General features: G+C 42.3%; 1 protein-coding gene across 1 annotated transcript; it reads left to right on the forward strand.

The window, feature by feature from the left end:
• The first annotated feature begins 2,128 nt into the window (after nt 1–2,128).
• Nucleotides 2,129–23,498, forward strand: SUN3 (Sad1 and UNC84 domain containing 3). The gene is made up of 12 exons (XM_065400054.1): nt 2,129–2,241; nt 6,385–6,482; nt 7,575–7,662; nt 8,054–8,115; nt 9,864–9,964; nt 13,332–13,372; nt 15,668–15,827; nt 17,381–17,465; nt 18,380–18,495; nt 21,662–21,829; nt 22,610–22,702; nt 23,352–23,498. The coding sequence occupies exons 1-12, from the start codon at nt 2,129–2,131 to the stop codon at nt 23,496–23,498; spliced, it is 1,272 nt and encodes a 423-aa protein (XP_065256126.1).
• The last annotated feature ends 797 nt before the right edge of the window (nt 23,499–24,295 follow it).

The following is a 24,295-nucleotide window of genomic DNA, read 5'->3' on the forward strand; positions in this document are numbered from 1 at the left end:
CCCTACAGTCTGGCCATGACCAGCATAAGGCAGGGGTCCCCTGAACTAAAGCAGCCACCTGGGCATGGTGGGATGTAGCCTGGAAGCCCCCACCCCGAACAAGGGAAAGGGCTCAGCTTGACACCCCCCACCCAACCTGGTACCCACAGGGAGTCACAGACACTCCACCCCGACAGACAGACAGACACCCCCTCCCCCTCAAACACCCCTACAGACAGACACGCCACCCCTCCCCCCACTTTCGGGGTCCCTTACCAGGAGTGCGGGGGGGGGGGGGCAGGTCCCTTTGGAACTCGGCTCACGCGCGCGCTGGAAGGAACTGACCCAGCACCACGCCGCCTTCAGCAACAACCACAACAATCCCCGTTTCCGTGGCAACGGGGACTCTTTCAGGGCCGCGCGTGGCGGAGGCGGGACTCCAGGGGCCAGAGGGAAGGGACGCGGGCGGGCCCGCGAGCCGCTACGGACGTCGCGCGCGCGAAGGGGAGGGTGAGTGAGTGAGTGACGGGACCCGCCCCCCGGCAGGACCCCGCCCCGATGGGCTGCGGCCTCAGGGGTGGCCGTGGCACGTGATGGGCACCGGCGCCTGTGCGGGTGGTGTTAGAGCCTGGGTGGGGCTGTAACCCGTGGTCCCTCTGCACTGCATACCCCTTAGGGACCGCATGTAGCGCACAGGCACCACCCGCCCCTAGCACCGGGATAACTTGCATCTGATGAAGTGGGCATTCACCCACGAAAGCTTATGCTCCAATACTTCTGTTAGTCTTAAAGGTGCCACAGGACCCTCTGTTGCTTTTAGCAATGTAGAGGGTGAGGCGGGGCTTAGGAGGCTATTATTAGTTGAGCTGGCTCCATCAAAGCTAGCTCGGGTATGCCCAGGCTTGCTGCAGTTGCACCTCTGATTGCAGCATACCTTGTACTGTGGCCCTGTTGAGTGCACTCCATGGTCTGTTCTGCCTCAGGGTGCGCTAAATGTGATTGGCATGTTGGTGACTGCACCTCAGCCAATGCACACCATCATTGCACCTGAAAATACCAGTTTAGAGATGGCTTGAGGAAAAGAGCAAGACAGAGCCTTTCCCTCTTGTTGGTGCAAATGCCACTCAACTCCTTGATACGTGAGGTGCAGTACAGCCCAGCACGCAGGATTGGCAGTTCTGACTGAGTTGGGGACCTGATTGAGGTGTTTTCACATTTTCTTGGGGGTTTCTCCCATTCTTCCCACTGTTTCTGATTGCCCAGACCATCTTCCATCACCTTTCTGATTGCACAGCACCCCTCTGGCAACCATAGCAATTGCTTACATAGAAAAGTAATAGGAAACTATTTTTGACTTTTCTGATGATTCCGATGGTCTCTAAAGGTGGCTCCTATTTCCTCTCTTCCTATATAGCAGCAACTACAAGGGGAGACAGCCACGCTACTTTCTCCTTTTGCAGACATGCAAACTCTTATTGAAGGACTCCAATGAAGGACCTGGGTACCTGTAGAAACAACTAGTAGAGACAAGAGACTGTAATCTGCCAGCTCTTGACAGATTGTAAGAAATGTAAGGTCCTCAGTTTGGGAGCTCCTGCCCTTAATGCTCATTAATGAATTCAGGGAAGTCCTCTTGATTTATGTATCAGAGATGATCATAATGGTTTCTTCTGGTCCTAAAATCTGAATTTCAGTGGGAATAAAAGGAGTTCAGCCTTTCACAGGAGACAACCTTGGAGGATTCAGCTCCATGATATTTTTTCACTCGTTGAGTCTCTTGAAATAAGAATGTTGAACGTAGGTCCCATTTTTTCTGGCTGAGCTCAGGAACCTTATGCTTGGCTTGTTCATTATGATATCACCAAGAGCAGCCTGTGACGTATTTAGCAGCACTGAGTAGGGCAAAGGACATTCTAGGTTGACTCCTCTTATTATGATGTTACTCACTATTTATCCAGAAGGCAAGTGCAATACAAGGACAGCTTTCCTTTCAAAGAAGACTTAAAATGACTAGATATTACATTATTTAAAATTAATTATTAAAATTGTGGGTCATAAATAATAATAATAATTAATATGATTAATACCTTATTTCACCTCATTTTCATGCTCCTCTTCTTTCAGTGGTGAGTGCAAAGCAAATAAAAACATGTACAGAATTCCAAAATCTTCAGGTAGCACCTATCTACCTCGGGATGAAACAAGTCATGGCACCAATAGTGACACCTCAGACACAGAAAATCAAAGCCAAGATTTAAACTGGTATGGATAGTTTTCTTTTAAAATATTCAATCTCTGTTAACTTTTGTCATATGTATGCAAGTTATACAAATAATAATAAAATCTTTTTTAAAATCCTTAAGCTCCCAAATACATTTACCACTCCTTCATCCATTTAAGAAGAAGGGAAAAGAGAAAAAACAATGGCATATTCTCAGGGCCCAATCATGTGCTCATTGAAGTCAGTGGCAATCATTCCATTGATTTCAATTTGTCCTGGAACCTAAATAGGATTTGATTTTGCTTCAAATGAGCAAGGGAGGTGGCAGTTATGTAATATGATATATAAAGTCATAAATATTTGCACTGCTCAGTTATATGATCTAATGAATGACAGATATCCAATAAAGCCATTCTGTTTTGAAGCCTGTAGATTAAGTATTTAGTAACATCTAAGTTATTGAGTAACTTAGTGTTACTGTCATTTATATAAATTGTGGTTTGGAGGATAGCCAATCTTCCTCTGTCAGTAGTGTGTTTTGCTTCCGTTATTGCAAGATGCTCCTTTTTGCAGAAATCAAGTTGATTCTTAATCAAGTTCTGTTTTATGAAGTAATGTCCTTTATTTAATTAGGGATGTGACAAATATTCTATTCATATGTAATTTGTATGCAAATATTGCCACTTTTAAAGGATTTCTATCTGGCCAAATAGTGAATTTGTGAGGGAAAATATGAGCAAAAGAAAGTAAAACTGTGTCTTGGAATCTTTTACTGTTTGAGAGAGTAGGCCAAGTACCCATTTTTCATCTAACCAAATCATTTGCTTTTCCTGCATCTCTGACCATGTCAGGCCCTTCTTCAGTCCCTTCACTAGCTTTCTCTTGACTGCCCCTCACGTTTAACTTGAAAAACGTATTCTCTCCTGAAAGGCCCTGCAAACTTTTCCCCTACCTATTCTTATTCTCAACTGCCGTCCAGTGCTCCAACTCCACCCTTCAGTCTGTCCAAGCCACACCATTTCCTGCCCTCTTCACATTCTTTTCTGACTCCCATCTCTTGTCCTTTCTACATGTTGACCTATCTGCCTAGAACACCCTTTCTGCTAGGGCAGGGATAAATGGTCAGTTTTTAGAGTTGAGGGAGGTAAATACTGGTGCCCTCCAGGGATCTGTACCTGGACCAGTGCTGTTCAGCATATTCATAACTGTTCTGGAAAAAGGGGTAAACAGTGAGGTGACAAAGTTTGCAGATGATACACATTTTTTCAAGATAGTTAAGTCCAAAGCAAACTGCAAAGAGTTACAAAGGTATCCCACAAAACTGGGTGGCTGGGCAACAAAATGGCAGATGAAATTCAATGTCGATAAATATAAAGTAATCCACTTTGGAAAATATAATCCCAACTATACATACAAAATGATGGGGTCTAAATTAGCTGTTATCACTCAAGAAAGAGATCTTGCAGTCATTGTGGATAGTTCTCTGAAAACATCTGCTCAGTGTGCAGAGGCAGTCAAAAAACTAACAGAATATTAGGAACCATTAGGAAAGGGATAGATAATAAGACAGAAAATATCACAATGCCACTATATATATATTCATTGTATGCCCACACCTTGAACAATCTGGGCAGTTCTGGTCATCCTATCTCAAAAAAAGATATATTAGAATTGGGAAAGGTATGGAGAAGGACAACAAAAATTATTAGGGCATGGGACAGTTTTCGTATGAGGAGAAATTAAAAAGACTGGGACTTTTCAACTTGGAAAAGAGGCAACTAAAAGGAGATATGATAGAGGTCTATAAAATCACGATTTGTGTGGAGAAAGTGAATATGGAAGTGTTATTTACTCCTCACATAACACAAGAACTAGGGATCACCCAATGAAATTAATAGGCAGCACATTAAAAACAAACAAAAGGAACGCACAGTCAGCCTGTGGAACTTGTTGCCAGAGGATGTTGTGAAGGCCAAAGCTATAACGGGGGTTCAAAAACGAACTATATATGTTCATGGAGGATAGGTCCATCAATGGCTATTAGCCAAAATGGTCAGGGATGAAACCCATGCTCTGAGTGTCCCGAGCGTCTGATTGCCAGAAGCTGGGAGTGAACAATAGATCACTCAATATTTGCCCTCTTCTGTTTATTCCCTCTGAAGCACCTGGCATTGACTACTGTCAGAAGAAAGGATACTGGGATTAATGGACTATTGATCTGACCCAGTATCGCTATTCTTATGTTCTTATAACCCAAACTGCATGCTTGCTCATTAAGGTCCCTCCTCAAAACACTGCTCTTCCAAAAAAAAAAGCCCATAAATCATAATCCTCCCTGCAATGTAATACTGAACTGAAATACATACCAATAAAACTAGAGCAGTCTAGCAAACTTTGAATAAGCTTGCTGTTCATAAGAGGCTCTGGATCGTAGAAACAGAGAAAACTGTGAAGATACTGTACAGTACACAATGCTCTTTACGATTCTTGCTCTTGATAATAAGAATGGGTAAAATATTTTTTTGAAATGTTTTCAATATCAAATCCTTGGTCTTTCTTATTAAACAAAAATACTTGATTCTAAAAACTGTGGGGATTCATAAGAGCCATCTGGTCAGGGTTACAGGCAGCAATCTGCTGTACTAATCAGCATGTGGGGGACAGGCTACAGTGTTTGGGTGGCAAGAGACAGGTGACATTAAGAGGGAATGGATGGGACACTGGGCTCAGAGCTGGGCTGGAGGGAAGATGCTGCAGTGGGAGAGAACTGATGAACGATAGAGTACAGGGTCAGGACAGTTGAAAGCAGGACCAGTGGGAGAGAGTAGGTGGGAGAATGGGAAGAAGTGTTGGGACAGGATGGATGTCAGGAGCTGGGAATCTGATGGAATGAGTACAGGATATGACACAGTATCAGGGTAGCCAAAAGGAGATGCTGAATGAGCAAGAACAGAATCTGAGCCATCCTTAAAATATCTTACTCTCATATACTAGTAGCCATTTTAATTATTCTAGGTGTCCAATATTTGTGTCAAATTTCAGAAGCAGATTTGTATAAATCTGAATCCAGCAAAATGACCAGATTTGTGTACCAGCAGATTTCATTTTGAGATTCACCACATCTCTACTTAAATGTTGTGGATGACAAAGTTCATTAGACTGCTAAATGTTTTTGGACCATATTATAAAATACTGTCTCCAAATCTCTGAATGTGTGTACTGTCACTACTCATAGTGATAAAAAAACACCTTATCTCATCTTATCTTTTTCCTTTGAACATTCAATTAATTTGACCAGGAGTTTCACTGAAGAACTAAATTTCTGCACTGTAAAGCCTTCTTAATCTCCCACAGTACTGCAACTGCAGCATTTTATAGAAAATGCTGGATGTTAGTAAGGGTATCATATGTGCTGGTCATTGCTGCCTCTTCATCCCTGAGGGATACAGTAAGGCTTAGTTTTAAAACATGCAGTGTGTCAATTAAAAATTGCAGGAATGGTTAAGTGTATTTATTGCAGGTCGAACACCTACAGTCATAGCAAATAGTATTCACTACGGATTGTACTGTATTCTTTATCTGATATTGTTGGTTAGTTGCCTAAATATATTCCATAAATAGAAAATATGTTGAAAACATTACAGTTGCACAGTTAAACACTCCAGAGTCAGGCAACTTGTATGTGCAATTTAACTGCTGGCATTTCCTGACTTTTAAATTTTTTATGTGACTTTAACGTTTTCTTAGTATAGGATTTTTAATGGAATTTAAAAAAAAGATTTATTAAACTAAGGTAGTTTCTTAATTATTTTTATTCATTATTGCCAAATTCCAGAGCCGAATGATAGTCCAATTAGTTGAATTGGCTGTTAGGTAGATAAGCTAGAGAACACAGGGTAAAGAACTCTGCCTCCTGCTCTGTGAAATGGTAATTAAATCCAGGTTTAAAATTTTGCTCCCCCCCCCCCCCCCCCCCGTGTTTACATGTGTAGTTAATTGTACCCATTTGGATAACTAATTGTCAGTCAGATACGGGTAGCTAGGCTTCTAAATGAGTGCAACTGTGGGTGCAAATACTTGTACCTTAGTTCTAGAGGTTGTTTTGGAAAATGTAGCCTGTTTTTTGTCTGCATCTGGCCACTCATGCAACTCTTGAATTTCTAAAGCCCTTTTCTATTTTCTAGGCTATCTCAAAGACAAGGACGCATACCCAGTAGTACTGAAAGCCAGACCCCTATTAGTCTCAGGCAGGAAGATAGGCAGCTTCAACACTCACCCAAAAGTAAGTTCAAGTGTTGAGTGATTGTAAACTGTCTAGTTGTGTGCATTGTTGTATGTTGTGCACTTACATTTGTTTTGTAAGTTGTTCTGTTGTATGGGCTTTTACATTTTTGATTGTTTGCGCACCTAAAGAGATGTTGTTGATAGACACATCCTATAAAGTGGGGGGAAATATATTAAAGCAGAACTGAATTAGGACCACGTTAAGGTTGCATGGCTAAGCAGTCAAAAGTCAGGAAGTTACAAAGTTGAGGTTGTGTGTGCCACATTAACTTTATTCCCTTATATCTATGTATGACAATATAGTCTTCAATTATATGTTCATATGCTATTTCACAAATAATTCCATGTAATTTTTTTCTACAACCCTAAATGCACAGGAAGCATCTTATAGTCTTATGTACTAATCAGACAAACAGAGTCCATGGCATTTGTATATAATATTGGCAGAGACCAAAGCTAGAGCTCCACAGGTCTCCTTGTCTCATTCACTGTGCACCGTAAAGGACTCGCCTTATAATGTTGGAGACAAAAAAATAAAAATAATTGTGGAGGCTCCATAATGGATCTATAGTTTAGGTTAGTTCAAGTGGAGTAGCTCAAGTGTATCAATTTGAGTTAACTGTTGCATTGATGATAAGACCTTAGTGGTGAGGATGCTTGAGCCAGAAAGAAACCAGATGGACTTTTTGCAGAGGTGGTGATAGGAAATGCAGCAACATCTCTTTATTTTATAAACTGATAATGTGATCTAGAACAACTGAGGCTATGTCTTTATTGGAAAAAAGGAAAATGTGTTTTTTAAACTTGGGTTAAAAGAACAGTGAAAATACAGGGTTAACAGCTCCACGTCAAACCCAGGCTCTACATGTGCTTTAAATCAAGATGCTAATCCAAATTAAAAAATGAGTTGCTGTGTCTTCACTGCTATGCTAACCCAAGTTAAGAACACACCTTTTTTGCAGTGAAGACATAGCCTGAGAGACAAACATGAACCCCATTATGCCTATTTTGCAGTGACTTTTGAGAGTAGAACTGCATTTTTAACTACATCTGAGCTCATTTAACTGTGTGCTTGTTGCATGTTTTTCAGAAGGTATCAGGCTTGTCTTCCACTTGCTAGGGCTATGCATAACAGTTCTGTGGCACTTTGTGATGAAAATATGCAGCACTTTTGCAAGGTAAAGATGAACAAGAATCTTTTTCTCAAGGATGGGTGGGGAAATAGATAAATGCAGATGGGCAGAAGAGACAGATTGGTATTAATCACACTCCCAAACCTGACAAAGAATTAAGAGAGTGATTTACATTGGTGTCAATCCAGGCTCTTGCTGAAACCAGTTCTGGGATCAGGGGTCACAAGACCAATCACTAATTTTAATGTCTCTTCAGTTTTGATATAGTGCTTGAATCTCCACTGCAGAAGTTAAGAAGCTTCACCATTAACTTCAATAAAGCCAACAATATGGGCTTCAAGAAATCCTAAAGAAACTTTTTGCTAATACAGAATATGTACGTGAAATATGTGGATGCTGCTAACTTTATGCTTTCTTTCTCCTTACTGTTCCCCAGGAAGATTTGGGCTCGAAAGATTATTTCACTGGTGCTGTTCCTCCTTTCTTTATTCTTTTTTGGTGAGTTTCTATAAAGTACAGCGTTAACTGACACTCTATAAGGGGGACCAAATTCTTTGCTCTCCCCTGGCCCCTTTGTGCTGCTTTAACAGAGAAGCACAGCTGAGAACTGAAGTAGGCAGTTGGATATCCCAGCTGGGTCTGCCTGCCTGCCTCCCTCCCTCCAGTCCACTCTCTGGGAAGAGACTGATGTGGGGGTTGGAGGACCTAAGTGCCCTCTCCCAAACTAGCTGTATGGGGCCAGAATTTTCCCAGTCTTGAGGAGCAGCAGCGATTGGCCTTCACTCACCCCAGGAGGCAGAGCAACCCAGCTTGGGAGGAAGAACAGCTAGGGGGCAGAAATCTTCAGAGCCTCAGAAGCCCATGAGATATCACTAACTCTTTTTATTTAAAATGAAGAAGAAGAAAAAATGTCTTTACTGACTATGGGGCAATGGCAGTTTGTGAAATTGGGGTCACCATGGAACAGTTTGTGTTGTTTTGATTCAACTTTTTTGTATCTTTTCTGATAGTTACAAACAGTTATTAAAAATGAAGTTAATAAAAAGAGGGAAATAAAAATAAATAGAAATAGGCAGTAATAGTTTTTTGAAATAAATGGAAATAGGTGGTAGTAAAAAAAAATTAAATAGCAGGTATTAAAAAAAATAATAAAAACATAAGCAGGTTAAAAAAAAAGTGTAAATAAGCAGAGGTTAAAAAATAAACAACAAATAAAGCAACTTTCCAGTTGCATCAGAAATCATGTTGCCACATGCCTCATCCTTCCTCCTTTCACCACTGCTTACAGTTTGTTAAACCCATTAGTTGTCTCTTGTCTCAATTTTTGGCTACGAACCTGCAGAGAATTACAGATGCTTAACTTTATGCACAGGAGCAAAATTAAGTCCATGTGTCTTTGCCGGACCAGTGACTTAGACTCTGGTGTTGCAGTGAGCTCCATGGAGGCATATCCTTGAATGTGCACTGAGCTCTACTGAAGTCATTGCAGCTGTGTGTGGCCACAAGGTCCTGCCCGCATGGAGATCATTGCAGGACTGAGGCCACAATAATCCCTGTTCTAAAGAACTGTCTCTTTATATGACCCCCAGTCCTGCAAATCCATACACTGGTGAATAGACCCATTGACTTGACGGTGAGTAAAGTCAAATACCTGTTCTCAGGATTAAGGCCTATAAACATAGGGGACCCTGATCCTGACTGGGATCTGTAGATGATACTTCTATATATTTTTAAAAAATAACATATAATACGTGAACAATTTAATGTGGAATAAGCCTTAACTTTTACATTTGAAAATTGATTTTAACCATGTAAACCATAATGCTCCATTAACATGTGTTGAAAATGTATCTCCCCAACTCAAAATCTATAAGAATGTCATTTCACCATTCCTTGCAAAATATCCAATTTGGAAACTCAAGTGGAGGGATGGTAGGAATGTAGAAAGGGAGAGGGGCCATAGAAGTTGATTTTGCTTATTGAAATGCTGATGACAACTAATACAGCCCTTGGAAGTCCCTCAAGGCTGCATTTTACATCCATTCCAAAATTAGGCCCCAGTCTTGCAAACACTTAAACATGTATTTAACTTGACTTTGGTGGGATTATTTCACTGGTTGCTTTACTAAAGCTAAGCACATGAGTAAGTGTTTGACAGATTGAGGCCCCTTGCTTTTGAAGAGAATAATCTGCTGGAGATGATAATGTTCTAAATTTAAACAAAGTTGTTCTTTTTTGACTAACAGGTACTTACTACATGGGATTGCTTGATGGAGGAGGAATTCAGATGTCCAGGGGAATATATAATGGCTTTGTCCTCTATGATTTTAACCATTTCTGGCACAAGGTGATTTATGATTAGATGTAATCAAATAAAGACTGCCACTACCAGTCTAGCTCTAGGACAGAAAGTGCTTACCCAATAACTTGCACCTTCTTTCTGTGGAGTTTCAGGTATATTGGAGACTCCAGTGTCCTAGAATTTAATTATATTTAACCACACATTAATAATTATTTTGTTTCTGTGTCTGCTATTATTTTACAATATGCCTTTGAGCAAATCACTTGGGCTAACATTTTCAGAAGTGGCCTTTAATTTTGGTTTTCTTCATTTTTTGGTTGCTCAGCTTTAGGTATCTAGGATCCCATTATCAGATGTACTGAGCCCCTACAACTCCAGTTGAAGGCACATGATCAAACAAAAGACTTTATAATATAACCACTTAAAAGAAAACTCCTTTTGTTATAGTTTCAGTGTTAGTTACGGCATGGCTACACTTGCAGATGTAGAGCGCCGGGAGTTAAACTAGCCCTTGGAGACAGCAGCAGGGAAAGCGCTGCTGTGTGTTCACACTGTGCTCCTTGTGACTGTGGAGCATAGGGTTACCATATTTCAACAATCAAAAAAGAGGACGGGAGGAGCCCCGCCCTAGACCCGCCCCAGTCCTGCCCTAGCCACGCCCCTGCCCCTTCCACTCCCTCCCACTTCCCGCCCCCCTCAGAACCACCAACCCTCCCCCCGCTCCTTGTCCCCTGATTGCCCCCTCCTGAGACCCTCCCCCCATCCTAACTGGCCCCCTAGGACCCTACCCCCTACCTGTCCCCTGACTGCCCCAACCCTTATCCACACCCTCACCCCCGGGACTCCCACACCCCATCCAACCACTCCCCACCCCCTGACAGCCCCCCCCAGAACTCCCAACCCATCTTAACCCCTCTGCTCCATGTCCCCTGACTGCTCCAATCCCTCTCCCCCCCCTGCCCCCTCCCAACCCCCCCCCCCCCCGCTCCTTGTCCCCTGACTACCCCTCCTGGGACCCCTGCTCCTAACTGCCCTCCAGAACCCCACCCCCTACCTCGCCTCCCTGTTCCTTGTCCCCTGACTGCCCCCTCCTGAGACCCTACCCCCTACCTGTACCCTGACTGCCCAAAACCTTATCCACACCCCCACCCCCAGACAGCCCCCCCAGAACTCCTGACCCATCCAACCCTCCCCCGGCTCCCTGTCTCTTGACTGCTCCCTCCAGAACCCCCCTGCCCCTTCTCCGACCCCCTGGCGCCCTTACCGTGCTGCTCAGAACAGCATGTCGGGCTCCACGCGGAGCCCGACACGCTGCCGCTCTCCCCAGCGGAGTGCACAGCCCGGTCCCCGCCCCCGCAGAGCGGCGCACTGGGCAGCGGGGGGGGGGAGTAGGGGGAGGAGCTCCAGACTGCCAGAGGCCTGTTGCGAACGTCTGGCGATCTGCGAATGCAGGGAGGGGGAGGGGGAGTAGGGGAGTGATCTCAAGCAGCAGGGGAGGGGAGGGGGAAGCGGAGGAGGGGCTCTGGCTGCCGGAGCCCGGTGTGAGTGGCACGATCCGGCCGGCTGCCCCGTCAGCCGCATGCGCTCTGCATGGGGGGGGGGGGGGGAAATCCAGACATTTACAAATCCCCCACGGACACTATTTTTAACTCAGAAAAGCCGGACATGTCCGGGAGAATCCGGACGAATGGTAACCCTAGTGGAGCATGTCCACATTAGCATAGTGGCTGCAGCATGCTTTGGAAGGGGTTTGCAAAGCATGGGGGGCAGAGCGTGTCAGCATGCTATCTTGTAAGTTCAGACAGTGGCGGGGGAAACCTGACATCAGCCCCTACCCCCGGCCTCTCTCTTTCTCACACTCACAAACGCTTGCCTCTGCAGCAGGAGCATTCCACAGTAATGGTTTGCTTTGTGTCCCAGAGCAGATAAGCATGCTGGCTGTCAGAAATGGAGCTTTGAAAGGGGATATCCGCATGCCTGCAGCCCAGTTCAAAACAATGACCAGAGTGGCCACTTGACTTCAGGGGATTATGGAACGTTTCTGGAGGCCAATCACAGCGCAGTAATGCAATACATCGTCCACACTGACACCCCAGAGCTCCAGCCAGGGCGCAGCAAGCTCTATGCTTCTCATGGAGGTGGATTACCAGGAGCGCTCCAGCCGCTCTAAGTGCCTTGCCAGTGTGGACACCTCAGGAGTTAGGGTGCCTAGGACTGATTTAATGTGTTCTAACTTGCAAGTGTAGCCAAGGCCTAAGACTTGTATCAAAAAGAGAAACTGGAATAGGAACACACTTTATCATAGAGAGTAACAAGAGTGTGGCCACTAGTATTCCAACCTTTCCTCATAGACAATATATCTACTTGTGTCAGTAGACAGTGAAATAATGTTGTATTGATAACAGAGAGGAAATCCTCAGTTACGGTGGCCCCAGAAAAAAACTGGAAAAGAAAAGAGGAAAAACCTAAAATGGAGCTAGTAATGGAGAAGATTTAGGGAAGGTTCTGACCTCCAGTTGGCTGGCTGCTATTCATTTGACCCTTTTTCAGAACTGTAAAAGCTGGTTAGAGAGGGGAAGAAGTTATTGGATTAAGAGTTTGGAAGACGTACTTTGAGGATAGGACGTTTTGATAGAATGGGTAGCTAGGAGGTTGACATAAAACTATATGAAAATAGGTGTATCCTTGATGTATCAATTAATTTTCTGTGTTAGCAAACTAGATGGTATGCTTCCTGAAGTGTCTTAACCAATATCCAGGAGCCTGTCATGTAAATTCTTTTTTTTTTAAGCAATTATTATTAATAAGAAAAGTAATGTGTAAATTTCTGGATAATGCTTGCAATCAGATAAGTTTGAATTATGTTATAACAAACATTTACCTAACAGCAATATTTGAGTTTCCGTGCTCCCTCCACAGGAAAAGATGTTACTTTTTATTCAGATGTCTTTTACTTCCTGTCTGCTTGCTGCAAAATTGCAGCCTTTATGGAATAAGCTCAGAGACATTTACAGATACAGAAAAGTTGAAAATTCAGTACACATTTTGTGTATATATTTACCTATATGATGATTGGTTCTTATGGTGGTGTTTTGTTTTTAATAAATTATATTTACCATCTTAGAATAAATAAATCAAATGCATGATGGGAGACTGTAATATCTGCTTCATGAATAAGGAATTGTCCAGCATTAATCTTATGATCTATTTAATTGTCTTTCTCTCCTGGGTATTTATAGGGTGCCAGTTACTGTTGTATGTTAGTGTTAAACACTTGTTGTATGTAGGCATTGTGTCTCTGAGTGTCTACCATCTCACATTCCTGTAGAGAGTGATTGCCTTTCTCTGCAGGAGGCTCTGTATTGGCGATGTTAGTGTTTGGAATGAATGTTTTATTAATATTTCCATCTAGGATGAATCAGAGATATATGGAATGGATCTGGAGTCTCTAAGGTAAGGTGGATTTCTGGATGACTACTTGACTCATTGCTGTAAAGGAATTCAAACCCTGAGCACAACAACTGCACAAATGGAGGAGTTGGGTCTCCCACAAACTTTATACACATTGATGATGTTCCCAACCCCAAAAGTATCTGTAGGGATTTTTTTCTCCCCCTCCCTTAAAATCCAGAGGAAGGGAAGATGTTGGAGCTGGCAGTTTTTCTTCTCTGTTTTACAGGCATATAAGTTGCTCGTGTACACGACTAGGTAAGAAGGAAAAACTGCATGCACTTCCATCTTCCCTGGGTGTTTGAGGAGAAGCGGAAAAGATTATTATTTTCCTGCTGCTCAGCTTTGTCTTCCTTGTGGTGGAGGGATGGAGAAATACTTTTGCAGGTTCCCTCCATATTCTGAAATGAATAGGAATAAAAACTTCTGATTGTTCTGCCTTCCTGTAAGGTGGAATAGACACTCCTCTGTACACAGTTCCCACTGTAGGTGGAGGAAACCTTTGCTTCTTCCCAACCCTGCTTCTTCCCTAGCCTGGTGGCGTAGGAGCTGCATGTGAAGAAGCCCAGCATGGTTAGCCAAGATCAGAGGAATAAGAGGACCCATGAGAGAATAATCATCCAAGTCATTAAGGGGAGAATACAGGAGTATGGAGTGGGGGAAAGAGCAGCTGTGGGCAAAATGAGAAACTAGAACATTTAGGGTAAGACACTCATTATTGGGGAGAGAGAGTGAGGCGGGGAAGTGGTGGACATGAGGAATGAAGGAGAAAAATGTTTAACAGAAAAAAGATATTTAAAGTGGAATACAGGAAGATCAGAGGGAAGGAATAGAAATTACCAAAACAGGTGTAGCAGATACCTTTTACAGTCCACTTTAGCGTATGAATGAAGAATGGAAAGAGAAGGTAGAACAAAAATAAGGGAGCCCTATCAAGCAGCAGTTTTTGATTGAAAAGTTGATGTCAAGATGCTCTAAAGAAAACATGAATGTTGAATTATATAGGAGATATTAGGGTACTGTACAGACAGGGCCGGCTCCAGGCACCAACCGAGCAAGCTGGTGCTTGGGGCAGCAGACTGAATGAGGCGGCATTCCGCCCAATCCTAGGGCGGCACGGCCGCTTTTTTTTGTTGTTGTTCCGCTCCGGCTGCCCTGTAGGGGGCGGCGGCGTGGAGGACGGGAGCGCCCTGCAGCAAGCCCGGCAGGGCAGTCCTCGTCCTTCCCTCCCCACCGACCGGAGCGGAGCCCTCCTGGCAGGCGGCGCAGCGCGGCGGGAGGGGCCGCGTGGCAGCGCCCCACTGTAGCCCTGGCCACCCCCCTTCTCTCTCCCCCCCCGCCAGCCGGTCCACCTGCGCTCCGGCCACGCCGCAGGTGTTTTTGTTTTGTTTTGTTTTTCGCTTGGGGCAGCCAAAAAGCCAGAGCCAGCCCTGTGTACAGAACTGTGTAGGCCAAAGAAGTGATGGGGGCTTTGCAGTTCTGGTAGGAGGGGGCATGGGAACCCACTGCTCCTATGTGTAAGGAAACGGGGACATTTTTTGTCCAGTAAAATATGTTTTAGAAGTTGTTGCAGTGGTGATTGCACTTTTTAATGTGTATTTTTCCTTGTTTTATATCTGTTTGTAGTCTGTGTCAGAGATGGCAACTGAGGGATCGGAACTGAGCATATTTTTTGTGGCCTAGTGTGCCATTTGTGTGAGTAGTTTTTATTCAAATGTAACCTGCTGCTGGCTTGGTCTGCATTCCAGATAAAACCGGTTTACTTTTTCAAGCATATGTTCTTTCTTGTTTTGAAATGCCCTGGAATCTTTGAAAATGCAGATTATTGCATCTTCTATGCCAGTATTTTCCAGGCAGGATCCTTATCCTTTTGTCCATATTTTATTTTTTTTCCTACATCAAACAAAATCTTAGTACTTCAGACCCGCCCTTACACATTTTTTAGTATGGTTGCAGATATGCTTCCACTCACCTCCGTATTACTCAGGAAGCAGGGTAAAAATTTTTGAAAGTACCTAAGTCCTATTGAAAGTCTATTGGACTGAGGCTCCTAAATTGCTTAGATATATTTTTGAAAATTTTGCCCATAGGGCAGCGAGGTGGCTTCTCCATCTGAAGGTATTAGAACTAGTATCAAAGTCTACTTTTCCTCTCACTTACAAATTGATCATCTGGAGCAGATTTCTTTAGAGGTATAAAAAGAGGTGTCTGTTGCCTGTCTCTCATTCTCATGACATACCGCAAGCCAGACAGGCCAGGAAAATAGTGCTTTCTGTCACTCTTTCCCACTTTTTCTAGGCAGGCAAACCATGTTTTGAAAGAAATCCAATCTCTTAAAGAGCAGGTAGATAAGCTACAGACAGAGCTTCATGCTCTGAGACAAGGTACAAAGGAGATCACCCAGCGTGCTATCAGTGAAGCCCTGAAAGGGAGTGAGATCAAAGGTGTTACAACATGGGTAAGGACATTGCAGGATTTTGTAAGTAGAGATTTCTAGCTTTCTTTGTATCTACCATAGTTCCTTATCACACTTTTTTTTTTTATACTTCACTGACATATGTAGTGTAACAGTCTTGGGAATCCAGGAACAAATGTTCACCCACAATAAAAAAATTCTCTTTGGAGACTTTTTTTGCGGGGTAGCTGGAAGGGTGGGATAACATAGGTAGGGATTTCTGTCACCCTAACCATCAATAGAATGCCATCACCTCCTGAACAAGATGTACAGTACACTACATTAGACATTTGAAGGAACAATAGTCTAAGCTACAGTATTGATTTTTCACCTTTACACCAAGAGAATGATCTGGTGGAAAATTCATAAGGAGAACCTGCAACCCAGTCTCCTGAGTCACTTCTGGTACCCTTGGGCTCTCTTTGGTCCCTGTCAGTGTCGCCCATGGGAGACCTGGCTGCTGCCAAGGCTTCCCCCAGCCTCTCCCCAGAGAAACTCTATTTCACAGGGCTTGCAGAGGATATTATGATATGTCCTCCTAGCCTTCCACAGTCTGTCCCACAGGTCTGTGCAGGGGATCCTCCACACAAGTAATATTGTCTAGAGAATCTGTCTCTTCATCTGCAACAGCTGGTCTTTGAGGTAGAAGTGACTAGTATGGTAAGGGTTTCCCAAGGAGAATCTTGTTGGCAGTATGCGCTCAGTGTTCTTGAGGACAGAGTATATCAAACATCTTTGCTCTTTTGAGTTTCGTTCTATTTCTTGGAAGTTATAGGAACTTAACCAATTGATGTGATCACTCACTTTTATGAACTACTTGGTAGGTAGTGATTAAATTGCACATATATAAGGGGTCATTTAATAATTATACTAAGGGTCATTATATAGGTAGTTACCACTATTCTGACATAGTATAACAACTGCCTAGAAGGAGGGCTACACACACTCTCCTACAAAGGTAGCCATTGCCAAAATTATAGAACAAGGTGAACACAATAGTTTTCTGACACTTTGGTTGAGATTCCAGGTGGTTTTCAGAACCTCTAACAAGTGGTCTCTAATTCAAGAGATAATACATGCACTTGATACCAGGGCTCCACACCCAGCCTGTTAGGGTATGTCTACAATTTGAGCTGGGGGTGTAATTTCCAATGCAAGAAGACATGCCTGTACTAGCTGTGATCAAGCTAGTGAGTTAAATATAGAGTATAGCCACAGTGGGGCGAGCAGCAGGAGGGGCTAGCCACCCAAAGTACATACCTAGCATTTTAGCTGTCGCAAGTACATACCCATCCATCTCCTTGTGCCACCACAACTACACTTTATTTTTAGTGCACTAGCAACATCTGCACTGGGGGAGTTAGGGATTTTTTTATACCCCTCACTGCTGTGGCTATGTCAACCTCAATTTTAAGTGTAGACCAGACCTTAGTCTAACATAATGGTTACTTCATGATTGTTTTACACATACTTCGGATTGTAGGTGAACTGGTGTGTGTACTACTTGCAAACTCCTTTCCCCTCTCACAGTTCTTACCTTTTATATTCCTTCACAGACTGTTAAAAGGATGCTGAATAAAATACTTGAAAAGTTGGATGAAGACCAAGTCCAGATGCCTGATTATGCCCTAAAATCAGCAGGTATTATTATTATTATTCCCAATTAGAATCTGGGTCTTCATGGTGTTATGCACTGTAAAAAACATATAAGAAGACACAGTCCCTGCCCCCAAAGAGCTTACAATCTAGTTTAAGACGATGTACAAATGAATGTCACCTACAATAGGAGGGAAGTGGAAGAGAGGACAAGGGTCACTGTATAAGAAGATTATGCATTTACATAGTCTGACAATGTTCCAAGCCTTTTTATAAAAATGAATGCTTATTTTAATATTGTTTTTATTCATCACTTCCTATCTTCAGTTTTATTACCCACTGCCAATTATCAATTTTGAATATTTTAATTAGCCACCATGGCCTGTTACTGTAGAGAAGGACAGAATAAGTGAAAGAGAGACAAATACTGTTGCTAGAAATCAGTCAAAACCTGTGCTTGTTCAGGTCGAAGTATGGTAAGAGCTGACATTCTTATGGTATTACTGATGAGAAAGCTATGCCAACATCTCTTCATGCCCATTTGAGAAGAGTATATGGAAGTAAGCATGTGGGGAAGAGAGAGCTATAAGAATTATGGCTGGTGTATGTTGACTGGGTCACATAAAAGAGTTGTTTGATAATGATTTTTTTTTTCTGAGAGTCACATGCGATGATACATGTCCAGTTTGAAAGAGTCACTCATATAAATGATAATTGTATTACAGGGGCTTTGTTGTCTATATGTTAGGTGTTGGGTGCTTAACTCCTGGTGTTGGTCATTAGATCCTCTGTATATTACACATTGTTAAGAATACCTGCTATATTAGAGAGGCAAAGTGGGTTCAACTTTTATTGGTGAGAGAGACAAGCTTTTGAGCTTACTTAGAGCTTTTCTTCAGGTCCAAGTAGTGCTATATGTGAGATATTATCTCATTACTGTATGAATATTTTAATTTCAGGTGCCAGCATTGTTCAGTCCAGAACTACCAGGAGCTACCGTCATAATAGAGGAAAATTCTTTTGGTTATCATTTCCAATGCTGGTTTTTGTAAAGTCTCCAGAAGTTATTCTTCAGGTAGAAATCAAAATAAAAGAAGTCTTGAGAGTTTCCTTTACCCTTTCCTCTCTTCCAATTGGGTCTCCTTTCCCCACTACCATTCCCCATGTCTGCTTTCCCTGTTCTTCTCCCCATACTGCCCAAAGTTCAGGGAGGGATCGGTGGAGATAGAAAGACAGCCTATGCTGCTGTACTTAACGGCATTTTTGCAGACAAACCCAGGTTGGCGCCACACCACAAGTGAGGGAAAGAGAGAAATAAAAGCAACAGAGTTAAGAATTGGCACCTGGGAATAAACATGGTTCATAAGTGCGGGGGGAAAGGGCAGACCATGGTACTAGAGCTTTTATGAGTGGTGCAGCCAAAACAGTCCATCTGAATACTGTATCATGGAACTAGTATTTATCCTCAGAATTAAACAATACATTTTATATTTAATTTTTAATTAGACTCAAACCATATGAACTTTGTGATTATTTAAATATCATTGGTGTGTTTCAAGATAGATTCTAAGGTGCCAAAGGAATCCCTGGTTTCAGGGATTCCACTGATTTCAGTGGAATTATACCAGCGATACCATTAGCCACATGGTTGTTTAAACCAATAACACTGCTCTACAGCCAAAATGCTTCTGAAATAAATGTAGTCAAACTTTACTAATTCTGGGTCACTGAGAATGAAAATGATGCTTAAAATTGTTGATTGGCTCTAGTTTTCAAGATATGCTATTGGGTCAGTATATACGACCCTTGACTTGGGAATGGCGGAGGATAAGTGAGTTATAAAGGGAAGGGATCTCAATTTAAACCAGAAATGACTAAAATACATCTTTGACTGGATCTATGAATAAATCTATGACTGGGTTTGGACAGTACTTGCTTTTTAGGCAAAACAATGAATGATGCAATCTGAAGCTGGTATTGCGTCATACATGATATGAATTGCATCATGTTATTCCTAGAAGTCATGGATGATGCAATCATAACGAAGCTTACATCACTCTGTTGAACAAATTGCCCTATATCAGCTCTAGAAATCATACAGTGTCGTGCTCTCCTATTTGTCAGTGTTTGATTTTGCAAAGGGACACATTTCTGTTTAGCCAAAGTGAGCAGAGATGCCTCGTACTTGTGTGTACAGTGCAGATAACTTCTGCTATGTTTGTGGTGAAGTGACTTTTGCATCACAAAAGCGCAGTATAACCACTATGGTTAAGAAAGCCTATCACTTTTATTTTGGCTGCAAAATTGGAGATCAGGACAAGAGGTGGGCCCCACACATACGCTGCAACACTTGTGCAACAAATCTTCGCCAGTGGTTGAACAGGAAAAGGAAATCTATGCCTTTTGCAGTGCCAATGATTTGGAAAAAGCCAACAGATCATACCAGCAATTGTTACTTCTGCATGGTGCCTCCAGTTGGGAAAGGTGTGTCAAAGAAGAAAAAGTGGACTGTGCATTATCCAAACATTCCATCAGCTATACGCCCAGTACCCCACGGAGAAGGACTGCCGGTTCCTGATGCACCAGAATCATTCTCACTTGAGTCAGACGAGGAAGAGGAAGAGGATGAAACTTCTGGTCCTGAACCATCAATGTCACAGGACCCACATTTTCTCCCATCCTCCTCCTCTGAACCACACCTCATAACACAAGGTGAACTGAATGACCTTGTCAGGGATTTGGAACTACCCAAGAGTAAGGCAGAGCTGTTGGGCTCCAGACTACAGCAGTGGAATCTCCTGGCAGGTGATGTTAGGGTTTCCATGTTCCGTGCCCGTCAAAAAGATCTTGTCCTATTCTTCTTCACGGAAGGTGATCTTGTAGCCTGCAACAACATCGATGGTGTGATGGCAGCCCTCAACATCGTTCACGATCCAGATGAGTGGAGACTGTTCATTGATTCATCCAAGACGAGTCTTAAAGCTGTTTTACTGCATAATGGCAATGTTTTGCCATCAATTCCAGTTGGTCATGCAGTCCATATGAAGGAAACCTATGACAACATGAAACAACTTTTGAGGTGCATAAACTATGACCAACATCAGTGGCAGCTTTGTGGCGATTTGAAGGTTGTTGCTCTCTCACTTGGTCTGCAGACTGGATACACAAAGTACTGCTGTTTTCTCTGCGAATGGGATAGTCGTGCAAGAGATTCCCACTACATCAAGAAAGATTGGCCACTCCGACAGTCATTGGAGCCTGGGAGGAAAAGTGTTCAGCATCCACCACTTGTTGAATCAAGGAAGATTTTGTTACCACCCTTCCACATCAAGCTGGGTCTGATGAAGAACTTTGTCAAGGCCATTGACAAAACACAAGCAGCTTTCAAGTACCTCCGTGGAAAATTTCCAAGGTTAAGTGAAGCTAAGATAAAGGAAGGTGTCTTTGTTGGTCCTCAGATTCGTGAACTTCTTCGAGATGATGCATTTGACCATGCGCTGCGTGGCAAGGAAAAGACGGCATGGAAAGCCTTCCAGTTAGTGGCAATAAATTTTCTCGGAAACAACAAGGCAGACAACTACAGGTTGTTGGTGGAAAACCTCCTCAAGGCATACAAAAGCCTTGGTTGCAACATGTCACTAAAGATACATTTTTTGCACTCTCATCTAGATTTTTTTCCACCGAACTGTGGAGCAGTGAGCGACGAGCACGGCGAGTGATTTCACCAGGACATTGCAACAATGGAGAAAGCTATCAGGGCAAATGGAGCCCATCAACACTTGCAGACTTTTGCTGGACAGTGACAAGAGATGCTCCATTTAATGAATACAAGAGACAAGCCAAGAAGCACCGAGTAGACACTGACTAGGACTAAACTATGTACATAATAGTTTTTTGCCTTTTGTTTCATAATAAATTTTATTTATATAACCCTTTTGCTGATTTTTAAAGTGTTACATAAACAGGACAGGTGAAATATTATCATGTAAAGCAACCATAAACACATGAAAAGACCTAGGTTTACAATTTATGATTAAAACTCTACTATCTACACAATATACACAGACATAAAATGTAAAAACTTAAATATCTTAGAAACAGTAGCCAATCAGTTGTTTTAATTGTCATATTTGAATTCAGCACATCAAAATACATAATAAATAGCACATTTTATCTCTGAAGCAGACGACTTCTCAAATATTGTAGACCAGTGTAATCATTGTTTTGTGTTCTGGTTTTAGCCCAATAATTACCCTGGGTACTGCTGGCCTTTCCCAGGAAGTCAGGGTGAAACTGTCATCAAACTGGCTATGGAAATAATTCCAAGAGCGGTTACAATGGAGCACATTCCCAAGAAAATCTCCCCTACAGGAGAAATCTCCAGTGCTCCTAAGGACTTCGCTGTCTATGTAAGCATCTTTCTTAGCTTTTTATATAAGATTTCTAAGAAGGGGGGGGGGAAGTAGTATGTGGGAAAATATAGGAAAAAAGCAAGTTCTGTATATTTCCTTCACACCTGCAACTCACTCCATATTGTAGGAAGAGAGCAATTCATATATATAACTATCAGCATAATTCTTGTTGTTCCATTTATTCTTAAAAATGAGACTTTCCCATTCCTGCACAACCTGCTGTGTCTACATGCTACCTACAAGAGAAGTAATGTGGTTTAGGGGATTCTGCTCAGGGCTGGGTACTAGGAACTCCTGATTTCTAATCCTGGCTTTGCCATTAACTCACTCAACCTCTCACAATTTCCCCAACTATAAATGGGGATAGTATTTGCTTACCTATCTCACGGGACTATTGTGACTATAACTTAACCAAAACATGAAGTGGTAACCAGTAGGCCACAACTATCAGGCTTCTCCTGATATCTGTAACTTCCGAGATGTATTTGAAATAAATCCTTGGTTTATGAACGAGAGTTAGATATTTCAGGAGTATACCATCCATGTTTGGGTTTTTTGGATATCCTGTGACACCACCAGCCTGGTCAAACCTGGCTTTGGGAATGGACTTGTGCTACAAGGACCCTTATTTTATGGATTTAGCTCATCACTGTGCATCTGGGATATCATGTTATGCTTTTTGTTTTAACTGTCTGCATGAAGAGAAAACACATTTAAACCTGTTGTAATTGGGTTTCCACTGTCTTTTGTTTTCTCCATGCCTGTGTTTTTCTGCAGGGCCTAAAGGAGGAAGATGAGGAGCAAGGAACTTTCTTAGGAGAGTTCATATATAACTGTGAAGGAGATTTATTTCAAACATTCCAATTGAAGGTACATTAAGGAAGAGGGGAAGTGCTTCCCAGCAGAAGTGATCTGGAGAAATAGCCCTGGGTGGAAAGGATTATAACTTAGTCTGTAGTTCTGTTAATGGTGGCTTTAAAACGAAGCATTTTTCTGCAGCGCTATTGCTAGAGTCTAATCTGCTGTGTTACCTGCAATGAATTTGGGTGATCTGCTCTTAGGCTGCATAAAAAGAAAACACATCACATACCGTCAGAATATTGGTCCATCAAATTAAACATTACTGATAATTGTAAGGAAATCGTTTTGTTGCAGATTACTGAAAATAAATCTGTTCTATTTAAATGCTTGTCTGTGTAGAAATTCTGTGCAAAGACCTCACATAGATATCAATGGGATTTCTACATGTGGTGGAGTCAACCTCTAAGTGAGGAGAACTTCATAGAGTTACTTTGCTTACTGAAGCAGGCTAGCCTTTTTTGTGGCTATGTTTCTTTAATTACTATCTTAAAGTACTGTTAGTAGAGGTATAAGCATCTTCATATCTTGTGAGCAATGATTTCACATGGCAGCAAAGAGTAAAATAGTGAACAAGTCACCCCTGCATGATGCTAATTGTTGATCAACAATGAGAGATACATAAAGTAAAAAATAATACCTTTAATTTCTTTCCTTTCAGAATGAACTTTCTGAATTCATAAGGTATGTGAAACTGAAAGTGCTGAACAATTGGGGCCACCCAGAATATACCTGCATTTATCGATTCAGGGTACACGGAGATCTAAAACATACCCAGGAGTTCTTTGAACAGAGCCCAATACCTTAGGAACTCAAAATGGCAACAACACCAGCAAATTTAAAAATGAAATTCTTAAGATCCACTCTGCTTCATCACCCAAGTGAAAGGGTGTCCATAGCAGACAAAAATAAAAATGCAAAGAAAAATATTTTTTGGCAAAATTGTTTTTATTCTTCAAAATGTTGCTGTATCTTATTCTATAGAAACAGTATGTATAGTGAATAAATAGCATTTGTCTAATATTTCCGAGATTGCCTAGGGTAGGAAATTTTGGATCAGAGTGAAGAGGTTTCTACAGGGTAGGATTGAACCTTATGTGCCCCTAGGCACAGCATTTTCTGCATCCCCCTCTTCTCTCCCCTTCCCCCCCCACCCCCCCACAGCTGACCTTTGTGTTTTCTCTTTTTTTTTTTAAAAATGAAACTTTTAACCCATGGTGTCCCTAGAACACTGGTGCCCCTAGGCATGTGCCTACTGTGCCTAATTGGAAATCCAGACCTGGGGTTCTAATGAGATAGAAATATGTTGGATGGATTTTTCTTCAAATCTAAGTTACTAACCAGAAAAAACGTAGTGGGTTTTTTTTTTCCCTTAGAGATGGGCTCTTTGTATTTCCTATCAAAGCTTTCCCTTGTGTTCCATGTGGCACTCTTCTTTGCGTATCCTCTGTTGACCCACAGTATTGGCTAGGGGCTCCTGAATTCATAGACAGTGATTGAAACTCTCCAAGATCAATCTTCACCTACCCCTTAAACTCATGGGGGCAGTTTCTCAGCTAGTGTAAATTGTCCTAGATCCACTGACTTCACATTAACAACTTATAC

This window comes from Emys orbicularis, chromosome 2, assembly GCF_028017835.1.
Source record: "Emys orbicularis isolate rEmyOrb1 chromosome 2, rEmyOrb1.hap1, whole genome shotgun sequence".
Lineage (NCBI taxonomy): Eukaryota > Metazoa > Chordata > Testudines > Emydidae > Emys > Emys orbicularis.

Bases quoted from the DNA above. Each gene is read 5' to 3' on its own strand.
- SUN3 (XM_065400054.1), top strand. From the start codon at position 2,129: ATGTACAGAATTCCAAAATCTTCAGGTAGCACCTATCTACCTCGGGAT. The intron at 6,483-7,574 runs GTAAGTTCAAGT...CATGTTTTTCAG, and splicing joins GCTTCAACACTCACCCAAAA to AAGGTATCAGGCTTGTCTTC. The intron at 22,703-23,351 runs GTACATTAAGGA...CTTTCCTTTCAG, and splicing joins TTCAAACATTCCAATTGAAG to AATGAACTTTCTGAATTCAT.